The following is a 16,553-nucleotide window of genomic DNA, read 5'->3' on the forward strand; positions in this document are numbered from 1 at the left end:
GAGAAGAATGAAAGCAGAGCAGCAATTTGTATTGTGTATGGAGTGATCAGAGCATGCTTGTGTTGACAGAGGAAGAAACCAGAGAGCAGGAAGAGGTTAGGGGTGAAAAGAGTAGTGAAAGGGACTGGGAAGTTTAAGCGGGAAGAAATAGAGTGTTTGGCTAGATGGATGGATTTGGAGGGAGTAAATGGCATTTTCAGTTTTAGTCCTAAAATCAAAAGAAAGAGTCTGGAGAAGAGAAGGAAGTAGGATATGGCACACATTACTGCCTATCAGTCAGGATGCTGGCAACATCTAGTGAAGAGAGAAGACAATAAAGAGGAAAGGGACTGCAGAGTGACAGATAATGGCAAATAGCTGACATCCTCTGCCAAGGTGTTTGGCCAGGAATGTGGCAGGAATGCAAAAGCAATGCACTGACCTTTTAACATGTACAGTTAATTTACTATATATATTTTTAATGGATTTCAGCAATTTTTCTTTGCTGAAGATATATTTTTCAAAACAGTATTTGATCAACTACTTGCACACTAGTATTTTTAAGATTTAGTTAAATTAATTTAATCTGAATATTGCGGCTTCAGCACACTCTGCATCTGGGATAGCTTCCCAGGCAATTAAACTCAAGCAATTAAGCTGGTAAACAAGCGTGTGTTATGCTGTCTAATTCACGCTGTGAGCTTCTGAGGACGAGGCCCATGCCACTGTGGGATGCACAGGATGCTGGAACCAGAGCATGGCTGCAGCCGGGACTCCTCAGCAAAGCTGCTGCATTTCGGCACGGCACGGCTGCCCCTGAGCCAGGAGACTGGCTGTGCTGAGGTTTGCACAACCGCAGTGCTCTATTTTCCCAGCAGCTGCCATATGGTAATACCTGGGCCACAGCTAATAACCTCTGTCAGCATACCGGAGCAGGAGTACTTGCATAACCACAGTATTGGTTTCAACAGCCAGCGAGGGAATGCGCAAGTGCTCTTAGCTGCTGTTTTAATTCCTACAGCCTGGCCAGCTTCTGCAGGCAGATGCAAGCCAGCACCAAGGACACTGCCTCAGCCTCCTCCCAGCCAGGCAGGGAGAATTGGGAGAAGGAAAAAGGCAAGGACCTGTGCTAAAGTCAACAGCCTGAGTTTTGAGCAGCAGAGGGGCCAAGGCTGTGGCTGCATCGCTTGGGCTGGACTCAGCCGCTTGCTTCGGGAAGTGGCTGGAGTTTTGTGGGCTTCAATGGGAGCAGAAGGGAGCTCTTCCTCATTCTCAGCACGGGTCAGCCAGGCTCTTGTCACAGTCACGGTTGTGTATAGCTTGTGTTTACACAGGGCGACTCCCCGTCTCCCAAGTTTAGTGCAGAGACAAAATTTATTGTCTTAATTCCGGGTGAAGAGCTCTGCTCTTGTGAGAGGAAACAGAGGAAGAATACAGGAAGGCAAAGCAGTGGCGGGTCACAAATGCATCAGGAGGCTTCTTAAACAGTTTTATTTGTCAGCAGTTTGGCAGCACCTTTTACTTTTTTTTGTGACGCTGCTGCTTTCCTTTAAAATAAGTGTTTAGTTTAAAATGTCAGCATAATAACTCACGGATTTACCCCCTAATGAGATATTAACCACATCCTGGGCTAATAACCCCCTTCGTTCCTTCTGGTGCTTAGGAAGTTGCAGCGTTGCCCCAAGTGACTTCCCCGAAGCGTCCTCTTGTCCCTGTCTTCGGTGGAGCCCTGTGCATTTCCACTTGTCCACCCACGAGCACTCCTACCTGGGGATCCCTCCCAGCCCCTCGTTTTGGTGGCAGCGCCTCGTTTTTGGCTTGTTTACTCGGTGACCTGCAGCCTGAGCGCTTTTTTTCAGCCTCGGGGAAGCGGGAAGGCGAGGAGGCTGCAGGCCTCGGGGCAGGCAGGTGACCAACACAAGCCTCATCTTGCAACCGAGGCGGGCTGGGCTTCCTTTCGCAACCGTGACTTTTATTTCATTTCTTATTTTATTATTTGATTTTCACGTCGCCGGTGCCCACAGCCCACCTTCCTCCCCTACCCCACCCGCCCCCGGCCGCCCTCCTCTCCCCTCGCCCGCCCTTCCCAACATGGCGGCGCGGCCGCCCCCTCCTCCCTCAGCGCGGCCGCCGCGAGGGGCCTCCCCCGGGGGGCGAGGGGGCGGCGGCGCTGTCAGCCGGGCGGGGCGGGACCGGGGCTCGGCAGCGCCGTGCGGGAGGAGCGGGCACGGGGCTGGGCCGGGCCGGGCTGGGCTGGGCTGGGCTGGGCGGGGAGGCGCGGCCCGGCCCGGCGCCGCGCACACTGACAGGCGCTCGGCCAGCAGACGGCGGCCGTGCCGGGGCGCGGAGTCCGCGGGGCCGGCCGGGTGCTCGGTGTCGCCTCGGCAGCAGGGGCGGGGGGGCGCGGCGCTGGAAAGCCCCGGCCGCCCCCACACCTGTGCCCCGCGGGGGCGGCCAGTGGGTGTCGCCGCCGCCGCCGCCGATCACCTGGGATCCCCGCCCCGTGGCGCCTCCGCCTCCCGAGTTCGCCGCGCCGGGGAAGCCGAGCGCGCTGCGGGCTGGGCGGCAGGGCCGGGGCCCGCGGGCGAGGCCGGGGCCGGGGCTGCGGCGCCGCTGGGGCTCGCCCCCTCCCGGCAGCAGGAGCGAGGCGGGCAGGAGGGCGGTGGCCTTGGAGCGGCGGCAGGATGAACGCCAATGTCACCTACGCCAGTCGCAAGCGGCGGAAACCTGTGCAGAAAATGTAAGCGGCGCTCGGCGGGCTGGGAAGGAGGGCACGGGGGGGACGGGGAAGCGGCTTCCCTGCCTCGTCCCGGATGGGGCTGCCCGGGGGCGGCTGCCCGCCGGCTGCGCGGCCCTGCCCGCGCCCCTCAGCACGGGGAAGGAGAGGGAAGGTGGCCGCCGAGCCGAGCCGAGCCGTGCCCGCCCCACGCCGTGTCCCGGGGCCGGTGATCTTGTTTCATTTCGCTTGGTTAAAAGCGGGTCGTCCCCCGCGACTGGGCGGGCGGGCGGAGGCAGCAGCCGGGTGCGCGGCCGCCCCGGCTCGGCAGGCACCTGAGGTGACAGCGCCGGGCGCTCGGCCCCTTCCCGGCGCTGGCCCGGCCTCGCTGCCGCACCACAGCGGTCACAGCCCGCCGCCGGCACCCCTGCGGGTCCCGTGTAAGGTCGAAAGTGGCCAGGAGAAAGAAGCCTGGCCGCGGTTTTTATTTTTAAACTTCGGGTGGCGGGGGGACGGCTCGCTACCTGGGCAGTGGCACGTTGTGCACCTGCCGCAGGACCGGGCGCTGCGCTGGCCGGCGATGTGCAGGACACGGGAGATGTTGAACTTGCGCTTTCGACTGGAAGTCGAGTACCTATAGGTCGTAAAAAGTAGTAAAGCCGAACTGCTGGGCTGCAGGGAAAATAACCTAAGCGTGATACAAAGCTCAAAAAATGCCCTCTGTATTGTGGAGGAGTGCTCCTGTGGAAGGTAACTGCCGAAACTCCAAAAGCGTTAAAAAGAAGGACAAATATTTCATGAAACTCTCATGTAAATTGTATGGTTTTAGACTTAGAGCAGACAACCGTCTCAGGGGGAGGGGAATTAACTGGGGTGCTTGCGCCTTTACGGTTGGAGCTGTTAGAATGAATACATACGCATATCCAGATTCTCGGTCTACAAATTAGCACAAGAAGTCTAAACGTGGCTTTTTTTTTAAAGCCCTTGCTGGAAGGTACAGTCATAATGTGAACAGCAGTGTTTGCTTTTCTTTCATTTGATCACTCATTTCCAAACAGAGGTGCTGAATTTGACTTGCTCTACAGATCTGGATTTCAAGAGCGAAATTAGTGTTGGTTTTTCATGAAGAAGTAAAAAGGCACTGGTAGTGTTTGTCAACTATTAGTTGCTGAAGGCAAATAATTCTTGAGTTCTGATTGCGAAAGGGTGAGGTGTTCTGCCTTTTTGGTAAGATCGGTTAATGTCTGGCTTACTATTAAATTCTTAGGCTGGATTAGAGGATGTGAAACTTTTTTTTTTTTTTTTTTTGCGTTACTATAGTAGCTATGTAAATCATCTTTCTGCATAGATGTTCTCTTTATATAATTTGGCCGTGCTTGTCTTATTAGTTGAACTTGGAGGCTCTTTTATTACTAATGGGAATCATATCTCTGTTGAGGAATTTCTCCCTCTAAAGCCAAAGGGAGAAGTAAGTGTTTCCTCTTAAAATAAAGGTATTAATGTTAAAGTTGTATGCTCACCTGTCCGTAGAAGAGGAGGCATTACTATTAACCTATCTTGTTTGGGTTACCAAGAATTATCAGTATCCAAGATGAATTTATTTGGCATGCATCGCTTTTTCTTTTCCTAACAGCTGTACTTTTTAGTTCCTTGTGCTGTTAGACCAACCTTACGTATCACTGCTGGTGGGTCAGAGAGCTCTGATTTCTCATGTCTCCTACTACAGAATGTACCTTTGGGCCAAAAACCACAGGGAGAGGCTGTAAGCTCTTGTAACTGACTGGAGGGAAGGAGGGGAGAAAAGTCCCAATGCTGTTTCCTTGCGCTGTGGTTTGATGCTGCCGTGCTCCAAGTCTCTTTGAACTTGATATTTTGTGTCCCCAGCAGAATTCAGAGCTCTTCCAAAAGAGTTGCAAAATTAAAGAAGCGATGTATTGCTGGGAGTAGTACCTTTTATAATGATTGCTTCTGTAGATAGTTTTTAAAAACATTTAATTTGCCATATATATACCTTTGAAAGGATCCTGATGATTGTTAACCTGCAACAATAGGCAGCTAGCTTACAGAATTGGAAGAAGCTGTTCATACAATGCCTTACTGTGCTTAGGGAAAAACTGAAGGAGAAGAAATACGTCTTGCTCCTGGTGCAAATAACTCATTAAAGCCATGATGATAACTCAGAACCGATTTAGGAAGCTTCCCCTGCAACCACCCTGTCTTTATGTGCCTTGAGAAGACTGAACTTGGCAGGGAGCTGCACGACAGTGCCAAGCGTTGAAAAGCGCCTTTCGGATTCAGCAGGGAGCTACAGTACTGCGGCTGGAAAAGAAAAGCAATAATGGCAAGTGCTCCTGCACTTCATCTTGTTATCTTGTCATCTTAAGAAAGGAAAAAAAAAAAAAAAAAAAAAGGCGCCTAGTAAACAATCTGCATTCCAGTAAAATGTAATGTGCTGCAGAAACCACTCGCTGGGAGCCTCCCGTCGGAGCCGGGCGGGTCCCCCTGGTGGCCGCAGCCCGTGGCGGTGTTGCGTGCCCGGGGGCTTGGCGAGCAGGGCATGGCCCCCGCTTTTTCCTTCTTTCTTTCCTTTTTTTTTTTTTTTTCTGAAGGTCTTGTATTCCTTTTCTCAAGTGATTGGTAGCTGAATCGCTGACTTTACGTGCTAGGAGGATAAAATGCAAAGTTTTATTGAGGTGGGGTTTACTGGAGATAGATCCTAACATTATCTGAAAGAAGTTATATTACTAATCGATCCACCTTGTAGTTCTTCTATTTCTATATTTTTCTGCCTCTATCTAGCTGTGATTTGCTGTTTTTTTATTTTTTTTTTTGTTCAGTATTTGGATAGGAGCTGTTTTTCGTAACTGAATGAATGTAATAGACAAGGAATGGGGTGGGGGGATCTAAATGTTTCATACTGTGCAGACGCAGAAAGTGTAATAGCATGTTTCTTGAAAAAGAAGACTAAATAAGAAATGATACGCTTTTGTTCTGAGTTAGTTTAAAAGTATTCATGATACTAAATATTCCAGAGAAAAATGTTTGACTGGTTGTTTCTTAATTAAGACTACAAATTAAGACACAATAATGTCTGAAAGCAGTGCAGAGATACTTTTAATTTAAAAAAAAAAAAAAAACAAAAACAAAAGAAAAAAAACACGACTGTTTATGTTTTCTTTCAAGACAAACAAATGAGAAGTGCTAGAACAAGCCTTCAAAATGCAACTTCGTCAGTAAAGAAAAACAATCATTAAAAGATTGCTTTGTTTAATGCAGTATCATATATACAACAGTTTACACCTTTCGTTTGAAAGGCAGACATTAAAGCTGTTTGCCATAAGTAGAATAAACTTAGAAATGATAACCCTGCCAGTCTTGGTTTACCTGTATGTTACATGTAGACTGCTACTTGAAAGTGACTCTTTCTAAGGTTTGGTTGGTGTGGGTTTTGTTCTTTGATTTTTTTTGGTGGTGGTGGTTTCTTTGTTTGTATTTGTTGTCTTTTTTTTTTTTTTTGGCAATGCTTCTTGCAAAAGTATACTTTTTGGAAAGAAAATCTGCCACAAATGAATATAGTCAAATGTAGATACTGTGGCCAGCAGTGAAGAGCATGCTTTTTTTTTTTTTTTTTTTTTTTTTTCCTACCTTTCTGAATAGGCTTGGCTTGTGATCTGAAACACTATCGCAGTATGTTAGAACTGAGCAAGAAGCTTTCGCTCCTGGCTGGTGTTTGGCTGTCTCCATTGCTCTGTTGGGGTCATTCCGACACCAAGACAACCTGAGCAAACTGAGACTGTTTGGTCCTTCAGGACAAACAGTTGTACAGCATCCGATAAGCAGCGCACCACTGGTTGGAGTGTGGTGTTTCTTTTTTTTTTTTTTTTTTTTTTTCTTTGTAAAAACAACCTTATCCCTTCAGCTGCCTAAACCTTTGCTGGCTTCATTGCCTGCTGAAGGAAGCACTGGAAAGTGTATCTTGCCCTTTCAGGATAGGTTAACAACAGCTTTTGGTCAAAGAGGTTGATATTTTGTCTTGTATCTGTTGCTTCCAAAGGAATCATCACCTGAACGTTCATTAATGGTAAATTTGGTTTGGGAAATGAGCATACATGCGTAGGAATCTTTTTCAGTTGTTAAAGTAAACAGAGAATTTGGGGGGAGGTCACCTATGTAGCACATGCTTAGTGGTAACTGGTGTGTTTCATATACCTGAGCTACAGTTAATTGAGTAACGTACAGAAGAAAAACATGTTATTTCATGAAATTTTAAAGATGAGATGAAAAATACATACAGCTGAAAAGATTAAATCCATCGGTTAGGTGACATGCATATTCTCTTTCATGCTGGTTTTTTTCTAAGTGATAAAGCCATTCTGATGAACTTCTTAATTAGTTTTTAAACATAATTATCTGTTTCTTGAATGCTCTTCTTGCACATCATTTTATTTCCTGAGTTCATTTCACACTTTGGTCCTGTGAACAAGGCATCATGCTTTTCAGTGCTTCTCTCTTTTTTTTTTTTTTTTTTTTTTTTATAGAATTCTTTGTTGAACAAAATAAATCTGTCTTGTTTTCACTTTTTCAAAGGACTGCATCAATTTTCCTTTAAAAATACAACTTAGCATATAAATACTGAGATTTATTTTGGCCTCTTAATAAGAAGACTCAGATACTCGTGCACTTCTTAAGAACATAGTGTTATTAATGTCTGAGTACACACATGGTAAGCATTAGTAATTAAAACTTCTGTTTAAGTTGTTTGTAGTAAACCTCTGAAAATAGTAGTCAACTAATGTTATGATGGCAAATCTCTTCTAATGTTAGAACTAGAATTAGCTGTCCTTGCTTGTTTTACAGCTGTTGGGTGATAAGGACTCAGTTCAGTTAAGAGATAGTGAGTGCACAGAGACCTCTGGCCTTTGATTGATTAGAGAATTCAAATTTCCTGTAAGGTAAAAGATTAAGAACCAAAAAGTCAGCTTAAAATCTGTTCCCTTCTTCAGTCTTTTAGTCTTTTTTTTTTTCCTTTATAAATAAAATGTGTGTGAATTTAATCTTGACGTAGCATTCCATTTTCCTTGAAGATAACTTTCTGCAACGCAGCTCGGGCTGCCCGTAGCATCGAGGGTTTATATAAGTGAATGGAAAATGGTTCAAGTCACTACTTATTCCCCCTTCATTTACACACTAATTTCTTTTGTCCCTGAAGATACTTGTTCTGTTTATATCATGGATTTTAGTTGTGTCATAAAGGATAAAATTAGGAAAAATCAGTATTTCCTTTGGAAGGAGAGGATAGATGGTAAGATTTATATTGCAAATACCGGATGTTCAGAAATGAATGCTATGGTTAGGAAATCTGTATGCTTTGGACTACTTAGAAGTATGAAAGAAAAATTACTTGAAAGTAAAGCAAAAACAATTAGATCCCACAGTTTGACAAGGTAACTGCACAGTTTCATATAATTTCAACATAACTTGCCAAACTGCTCATAGAAGTTTTAAGCAAGGCAGGAGGACAGTAGTGAAAATAGGAAGGTAGCATTTAGTGCTTTTTTTTTTTTTTTTTTTGGAAAAGATGGCATATGGTGAACAGTTTTCCTGGGGACCTTTGTTTTTTAGAAACATGTTTGATTTGATAGTGGTGAGCTCTTCACTGGCTGTTAATCACCTGTTATCTGCTAAAGGTTTGGAATTCATTATTCTGTGCTTGTATTTATGGTTGTTTAATACATAAAAATATTTATGAAGCAATGTTGAATGTTGGTGGTGATGTTTGGTGTTCTTGGACTTTATTTTGTTAAGGTTATATTTAAGTTGTGTTATTCTTGTACAAGTGAATATCCTGCCAGAATAAGAGAATGTGAATAAAACTTTACTAAATTATTTTAAGATAGTATTTTATTTTATTTTAAGAAGTAGTAGTAGAAGAATTTTAATTTATCCTCTTGATCCATCTCTTTTCCTGCATTTCCAATGCTCGTAGTATAGAGCTGTGCTACAACTGTGTCCTAGGCAGTGCTTAGTCTGTCGCAAGGTTAACTTAAGGAGTAAGTAGTTGCTGCATTTTATCCGTTCACTATCATTTTATGTTTTTGCACCTTCAAGTTACCAGGTTACACATAAAAAAACATGCCCTTTAATGTACAGAAGGGCAGCTGCAGAGCCAGTGGCCAGGTAGCCAGGCGTAAGTGCAAGTTTTTGACAAGTGCTTGTAAAAAGAATGGTTTGAATTTAAACTAAGAAGTGTAATTGAAACATAAAAGGAGGGGAATAAAAAGAACAACAAGCTAAGAAAATGAATGTCCACTCTATCGCTATGTTTTTGACTGGAAGCACAAGATGAGATTATTTTTCAATATGGTTCACGTTCAGCAGCGGCAAAAATAACTGTTGGAGCTTTTGTAGTTTCTCATCTAAAAAAGGGTTTTAAAGACAAAACTTGGAAGCAGACTAAACAAAATACTGAAGAATTTAACTGCTGAAGTCTTTATGTTCAGTATTTTCACGAATGATGCACCTTGCAGAGCCAACATCCCTATGAAAGCAGCCAAATTGTAAGAGATCAGTAATGGCTGCAGCTCTCAAATACAATTGTGATGTGGGAGAAGTGGGAATTTAATCACTCTTTAGTTAGGAAACAGTGTGGTAAATGTTCTAAAATGTATTATGGCTCGCACAGATAAGTTAATTGGTTTTAGTGTTGGCTTGGTATGGCTAAATATAATTCAAGTGAGGAGGGGGCATAATTCTGTTTTTAGACTACTGCATGTATGAAAAGGTATGAGTATTTGTATTCAGGTATCTGGAGTTGGAGCTCAGGGCAAATATGAATAGAAAACAGCAGGTTTACAAGAAGTTTATTATCTACTTCATAACAGAAAGCTTTTCACATTGTACTATGTGAGCTACAAAGGCATGCCTTTTTCATGCCATACTCAAGTGGAATGCCATCAGCTAGGAGTTGATCTACAGGACAAGTTCAATAGTGGGAGCGAGAGAGATTTTACTTGCTGACTGAGCTGTATCTCTTTTCTTGTGCAGTTTTGAATGCCTTGTTGTCTAGCAAGTTCCTAAGCCTTTTGTTGTGTTCACTTGACAATAACCTGTTCCAAACATTGATGAAGAATGAAGGACACCTGTGAAAAATTGCAATTCAAGTTAAAACTAGCCTGTCAAATGATTTGTGCACAAATATTAATAGATATTAACTGAATTATTTTTAATACAAATGTTTGGAAGAACTGAAGTGAAGTTTAAGTGAAACCATAGGAGGGTTTTAATAAGTGCTAAATCTCTTAAGGTTTCAAATGGTCGTTACGTGGTCAGATAGCTATCGCAGCTCTTACTGCTTCATTTAATAGTGGGTGTATTGGGGGGGAGTTAAATGATCTTAGATTAATTCTATTTTTTTTTTCCGTGGGAAACAGAAGTCAGTTGGGAAAAACATTTTGCATGTTACAGTTTAAAAAGCTATTTGTAATGTTAGGTTTGGCAAATCCTTACCTTCATTTTGGGATGGAACTTTTGTTTATGTTTTGTTTGTTTCTTTGCCACAGAGTAAAGCCATCCCCAGCTGAAGGAGTCAAGTCCAATCCATCCAAGAGACACAGGGATCGTCTGAATGCGGAGTTGGATCGCTTGGCTAGCCTTCTGCCTTTCCCTCAAGATGTTATCGCCAAATTGGATAAGTTGTCTGTGCTTAGGCTTAGCGTCAGTTACCTGAGAGCCAAAAGTTTTTTTGACGGTAAGGATTGGGAATTTATGTTTTTGGACTGCTTGTAGAATTCTGTTCATACTGTAGGCTGATTTCAGCTGTTTAAGTACTTAAACTTGTTAAATTTATCTGTATTTTAAGGGAACACCCAGTTGCACGGATATGTACAATGTAACTGTATAAAGTAAGCTTTCCAGTTTCTTGAAAACCAAATGTAACCACTTAAAATCACAAGTCTTTCAAAGCTTTGCATTTGGAAATAGTATCACCCTTTATGAGTCTTCCAGTCCTTTTTCTTAGACTTTCAAAGAGAAGAGATGAGATTTATTTTTTCCTCCTCTGAAAATAGCCTTCCTAAAGCCATTACAGTTCAATACATGTCGTATGAATTCCCGTCAGCTGTATGCTTTGCTTAATGATGCATGAAAAACGCTTCATATAGGGTTTAAGACTTAAAATAGGTTAGGACTTCATATAGGTTAAAAGACTTACATAGGGTAACTGTTAGTACTCCTTCTTATAGTTTATCATGAAGGTGACTTCTAAAGAAATAGAGGCAATGTCCTTCCTGTCTTCAAGCCCTGATTAAAGCAGCATATGAGGCATTAAGATGACAGCTGAGGTTCTCCAACTGTGTGGGCAGGTATTCGCTGACCCCAGCCTGGGAGAAGGTAACACAGCCGCGCTCAGAGTTGTAATTAGGCCAGCAGAACGTGTCCTCCTGTACTGTGTCAGGGTGGCAAAGGAGTTCAACCCCTCTCCTTCATTACCTCAGTTGTTCTGTAGGGTGAAATGTGGTGGTTGGCTGCATGCCAGTCTCTGCAAAAGCAGAAATAGTCTGGTCCTTTGCATTGCTGGAATAAAGCAAAGAGCTGGTATCTAAATAAAACTGTACTCTTTTTTTTTTTTTTATCAATCAGAAGTTTTATGACACTATACTGAAGATAGAATTACATTCCTCAGCATCTGCAGCTGAACAGTCTCTTTTTACTCACTCATTTATTTTTTTGACAGTTATTTGGACACGAAAATAACCTCTGTCCTTACCAGCTAAAAATTTAGTGGTATATGGACTGATCTCAATTTCTCATGCAGTGGAAGTGCTTGATTTTTGTTTTTATTTTGTTCAGACAACTTGTACTCAAAGGTTTTGGAATAAAGGGATTAGTGATATTATTTCTGTATAGGAAAAAAAATCATGGCTTTACCTTGTTTCGTGATGTAAAAGGATGGAAAAGCCTATAATCACTCTACACCAAAATTTACATCAGTTGCTTGTTTCAAATTTGAAAATGAAGGTAGCTTTCAGCCATTCAGCAGCAGGGAAGTTGTATATCCATCTCAAGATGCGATTTAAATACTGTTGAAGCATACCTAAGCTGTGTTGCAACTCAGTAACAATGTACTGTTCCAATGATATCCACAACATACAGACACATGCAGCTACTATGGCTATAATACTGGACCACAGTTGTGGAATACTGGTTATTGTGTAATAACGAATTAAGTAGCAGAGTTTTACTTTGCCTGATAGGAATTGTAAAGTATTTTTCAAACAATGAGTGAGTGTATATACTGGGTGTATTACAACAGAATATTTTTCCTGTAATTTCTATAAAATAAAATAGCCTGGTATATGTGAAACATTGTTCAAAAAATAAAAATAACATCAAATTATTTAAGATAAAGCAAGAGTAACGTTTACCTTCATAGAAGCTACATGGTCTTTTTTTTTTCTGGAAAGAGGCTTCTTGCTATTTCTTTAGAGGTAGGACTACAAATCAGGTTAGTAATCAATATCAATCTGAAGGTGTTTAAGAGCTAACATAGGTGGTTAAAGATACACGTAAACAAGATGATGCAATCTAAGACTATGATAGATCCAATATTGCACACAGGAAAATAATTTTTACTATTTTATGGTACTTAAATAGCATGAAATCTATTTCAGTTGAAACTGACCCACCAAAGGAGAGATAAGTGCTTTGAAGTACCTAATTAGTGAATAAATACCAACAGCAGCAAAAATAAAGAACCCTACCACCCCAGGTTAGTTGGTTTTATGATCTGCCCATACAGTGCTTCTCACGGAACTGATTTTTGAAGGAATGTTTTCTGTAGTTAAATAATGAGGAAAGCCCTGTAGAACAAATCTGATAAACCCAAGAGTGATCATCGATTGTCACCTTGAGTGCCTGGCCTGAGCCAGCAGGTCCATGTTATTAACACAGCATGCTGAAGTAAAGGGAAACGCTAAATGAATAACAGGATGCAAATGGGGGGGTGTGTAAATTCCTGCGGAAAGTAAAATATAAACGCGTAATCATATGATCTTGCTTGAAAGGAAACCCAAGTTTTTGCTGTAACAATAGATATTTTTTCAAAGAAAACACTTGCATTTTTCCAAGTTTAAATAATCCAGAGTGGATGTCTGTTCTCTGAAGGCGGAAGTCTGGGAGGGGCGGGGAAGAACTGTTTTATGAAAGACATCTCAAGAAGTCGTGTCCATTTAACTAAATGTGCCTCACTTAGATGTCTAGTTGTTCCTTTAAAAGCTAAGTATTAAAAAAAAAAAAGTCTTCCCTCCCAAATCATTAAGATGGTACTGAATTTTCCCTGGAGTTAAAGACAGATGAGTTTTTACATAGCATCAAGTTAGAAATGCAGTAGGCTTTAGCACACTTAACACACTCCAGATTCTAGGAAATTGTATGTCTTTTTCTTTTCCATAACCTTTAAACATTTTCCTTTTCTCTGTTGGTAACTGATTATATTGTGTTGAGCACTTGCTTTTGATTGTTGTAGCTTGTTGTTGAAGTTCCCCAGTGGCTGCTGTTAAGCAATCCTGTATGGCTGTCCTTCAGCTACGCAAGTCCATGATGCCGTAGCTGTCTGTGTGGTCAGGTTACTCAAGTCAGCACGGTGGCAGAAAGTTTTCTGTGTCTGCATCAGGCACTCTGGCATGCTCTTGTATGCACTAAAATTGGAATGTGAAGTTCTGGAGTCAAGAAAGATGTTTCAGTAGTGGCTTAAAATAATGTCTCTTGAGTCTGCTTCAAGCCAGAGTTCTTGCGTGGTCAGTCAAAGCTAAGAAATTATTTGAGGTAGTGTTGCTTTTCAGCTGTGTGCTGATACCTGCATGTACTGACATAGATCAGCAGTCCTCAAAGTCAAGCAGGTGAGTTTAAATCACCACTGGAGTATTTGTTTTTTGTATGTAAGATACTTTCTGAAAGTGGCTTAAGGCAAGCTTGTTATTTTTAAGAGACTGGGATAAATCAGGCAGGTGTCTGCTGATGGTAAAGAATGACTTGGTATGTTCTCCTTGTGTTATTTCACTCTGTTTTGATGTGAAGTGCTAATACATATGTGCATTCAGCAGTGAAAAGCATATAGAAGTAGGGTATGGGACAACAGTTCTTTGTGTGGATGCAGGTTAGTGTGAGTTCAGCATCTGGAGCACAACTGGACGGTCATTTAAGCATAGCCTGTGTTCCCTGTGCACGCTAAAATGAAAGCCCTTTTGCCTCTAGCTCTGGTCCTATGTGACAAATTGACAACTATTTAAATACCAGAGCAAGAAAGAACACTTAAGTCTTCTCAGGGTTTTGGTGAAGCAGTTAGATTAAAGGGATAAATGGGAATAAAAACATAATTAATATGATAACTTTTTTTAACGTGTACAGGCATGTTTTTTTTCTACGGTATACTGAGAATTAAGGAGAGGTTTGCAGAAACTGAAATGAAGTAGCTGTACTCTGTATGTGTACCCATAAGTTAGAAACAGAATTGAATGTGTTGCTTATTAATTATTCTTTTATCCATTTTGCTAAGAATTCCTGTGGTTTAAAGTATATATTTTTTTCTCTTGCTTATTGGACAGTTCTGCAATTACAGAAGAAAGTTTCTGTTCAAAATTAGTTCAGAATTGGTTTCTTATGTTGGATGCAAGTGATTCTGGCAAGCACAGCAATAACAGAATAATTAAGAATTTTTTCCAGTAAGTTTGCATTGCCTAATTTTACTTTGTAATATAATTAACACGCATTCTTTGGCATAACATAGCTTAAATTTGCAATGCATCCATTGTCATCACATAAAATATATTCTTTGATATAATGTGTTTTTCTTGTGATGCCTGCTGTTCTATTGTACTGCATATTCAAGAGAACAGACTGCATGAGGTTTCTGCTCTGAGGAGTGCAGCTTAGGATAAGATGTACAGTACAGATAGTAAAGACAGGTAAAATGGGAGACTCTGTTTATTCTGTCTCATTAAGAATGTTACAATATATCTACAAGCTAACAGATACAAATAATGTTTTTTTTTTTTTTTTTTTTTTTATCCAAGTTTTAAATTTTGCTGTGGAGGAGAAACCTCTAATTACAAAACAACTGATTAAAGCTCAGCCTCCTAAGGCCAGTATAATACAGCCTGACTCACTTTTATTTCAGGTGATTGCATTTACCTGGCTTGTTTGTTTAAAGCACCTTTCCTCATGTTTTTTCAAATGGGCAACTTCCTTTTCATGTTTGCCCTCTTTCTTTGCTCTTCCTCCTCTATGCTTAGACACTTGCCTCCCAAGCCAGGAGAAGCTAAAGCCCTCCAGAACAGCGGTACAGTCAGGCTGCGGTTAATGCTTGCAAGTGTTTATGTTGATGCCAGCAGCTTCTTGTGGGTTTGACTCCTCTTACTTAAATCATCATTGCATTAGGAGGCGTTTTTGTACTCACAAGGTGGAAAAATACCCCCATAGTTTGAGTGTGGTTTTGGTGGAGTGCCATTTGATCTTGACGTGATGAAGTTAAATGGAGAATCCACCACGTCTTGTTTCTAGCAGTTGCATCCTTCTGTTAAAATATTATTCAGATTTCAGTTTGCTTGTTTTTTGGCCTTAGAAGCTACACACTTCTCTGTCTAATCAGATGGCTTTTCTGCATTCTGTATTTCTACCATAGGTATCAATTCATGTTAAAATTTTTGAATGAGCTGTTTTACATTCTGTTGGAGGTTTGGAGGAAAAACGGGAAAACTTCATATATTTCCTCTCACACTGTTTTCTACTTCACCCCATCCAGAGTCATTACAGAATGTGTACCTTGGAATAGTATGGGTATTGAAGTATCAGCCTGTTGTACCATTCAAGTTATTTCCTAATCCGTGCTGCCATACTTGTCTTTTTTTATTCACCCCTCCCCTTTCCAGCCCAGAGTCAGACTAAGCATTTGTGGCTTGTCTGCTGCAGGCTATTTTAGCCTGTATTTTACATAACAGAACATAAGTAGGGATTTAGGCTTTGAAGTCCTAAATTCTGATCCTCACAAATGCTGATTGGAGCCACGTAGATGTGACATCACCTTAAATCTCCAGTTGTGTATGTTTTCACTGTTACATGCTCGTTCTTATTCTTAACTTGACCAGAAACGTTTTATTTTTAGGAGCGCTGTGTCACTAGGCGAGTAATGCAGCTACATAGACCTATACTGCTACGGCCTGATACAACTTACATTTAATATACCTCATACAGAACACCTAAAACTGTAAATTCTTTTCATATCAGAAAGTAAAAGTTTACTCTATCAATATTTTTGTAGGGTGAAAAGGAGAAATTGGATGCAAATATTGACAGTTAATGTCATCTTCATTTTTTTCTTTTCCAGGACTGTTGCAGTGTATTATTTCAGTGATTGATGTTAGTCATTGTTAGAGCTCCCATTGCAGGGAAGAAGAATAAAAGGTTCTCTCTTCATGTCTGTGCTATGTTTATTACTTGATCAAAAATATATGGAAAGTCTGTGTAGGAGCCTCTTATGTTCCACCAAGCTGTTGTAACAGTTCTTGGAAACCCAGTTCCAGTATGAATAGTATTTGGCTTTACTCTGGAGCCCTTGTGAATAGGGAGATTAGTTTTATGTATACTGTACTGTGCTTTGTTCTGGCTATTGCAGTAAATATTCTGCCTTGATTGCAAGATCAGAGCCTAAAATCTGTTCAAATTGTATAAATGTTCTTGAGATTGATATGATGGTTAGTCTGACATTCAAAACCAGAGTGGGTAGCAGGTGGATACCAAGTGTGTCAACCTCAGGAAGTACTGTGACTTCTGTGAATCTATATATTCCAAATCTTGTGATTTTTGC

At 41.6% G+C, this 16,553-nt stretch overlaps 1 protein-coding gene across 1 annotated transcript in view; it reads left to right on the forward strand.

Moving 5' to 3' along the window:
- Window positions 1-2,295: 2,295 nt before the first annotated feature.
- AHR (aryl hydrocarbon receptor) overlaps window positions 2,296-16,553 on the forward strand; it is a 69,905-nt gene continuing 55,647 nt past the window's right edge. The window contains exons 1-2 of the mRNA XM_084281311.1: window positions 2,296-2,719; window positions 10,255-10,442. Of these exons, the coding sequence (XP_084137437.1) occupies window positions 2,664-2,719; window positions 10,255-10,442 (244 nt within the window). The 5' untranslated portion in view covers window positions 2,296-2,663. The remainder of the gene's footprint in view (window positions 2,720-10,254; window positions 10,443-16,553) is intronic.

This window comes from Netta rufina (genome assembly GCF_964035555.1).
Source record: "Netta rufina genome assembly, chromosome: 2".
NCBI classification, from domain to species: Eukaryota; Metazoa; Chordata; class Aves; order Anseriformes; family Anatidae; genus Netta; species Netta rufina.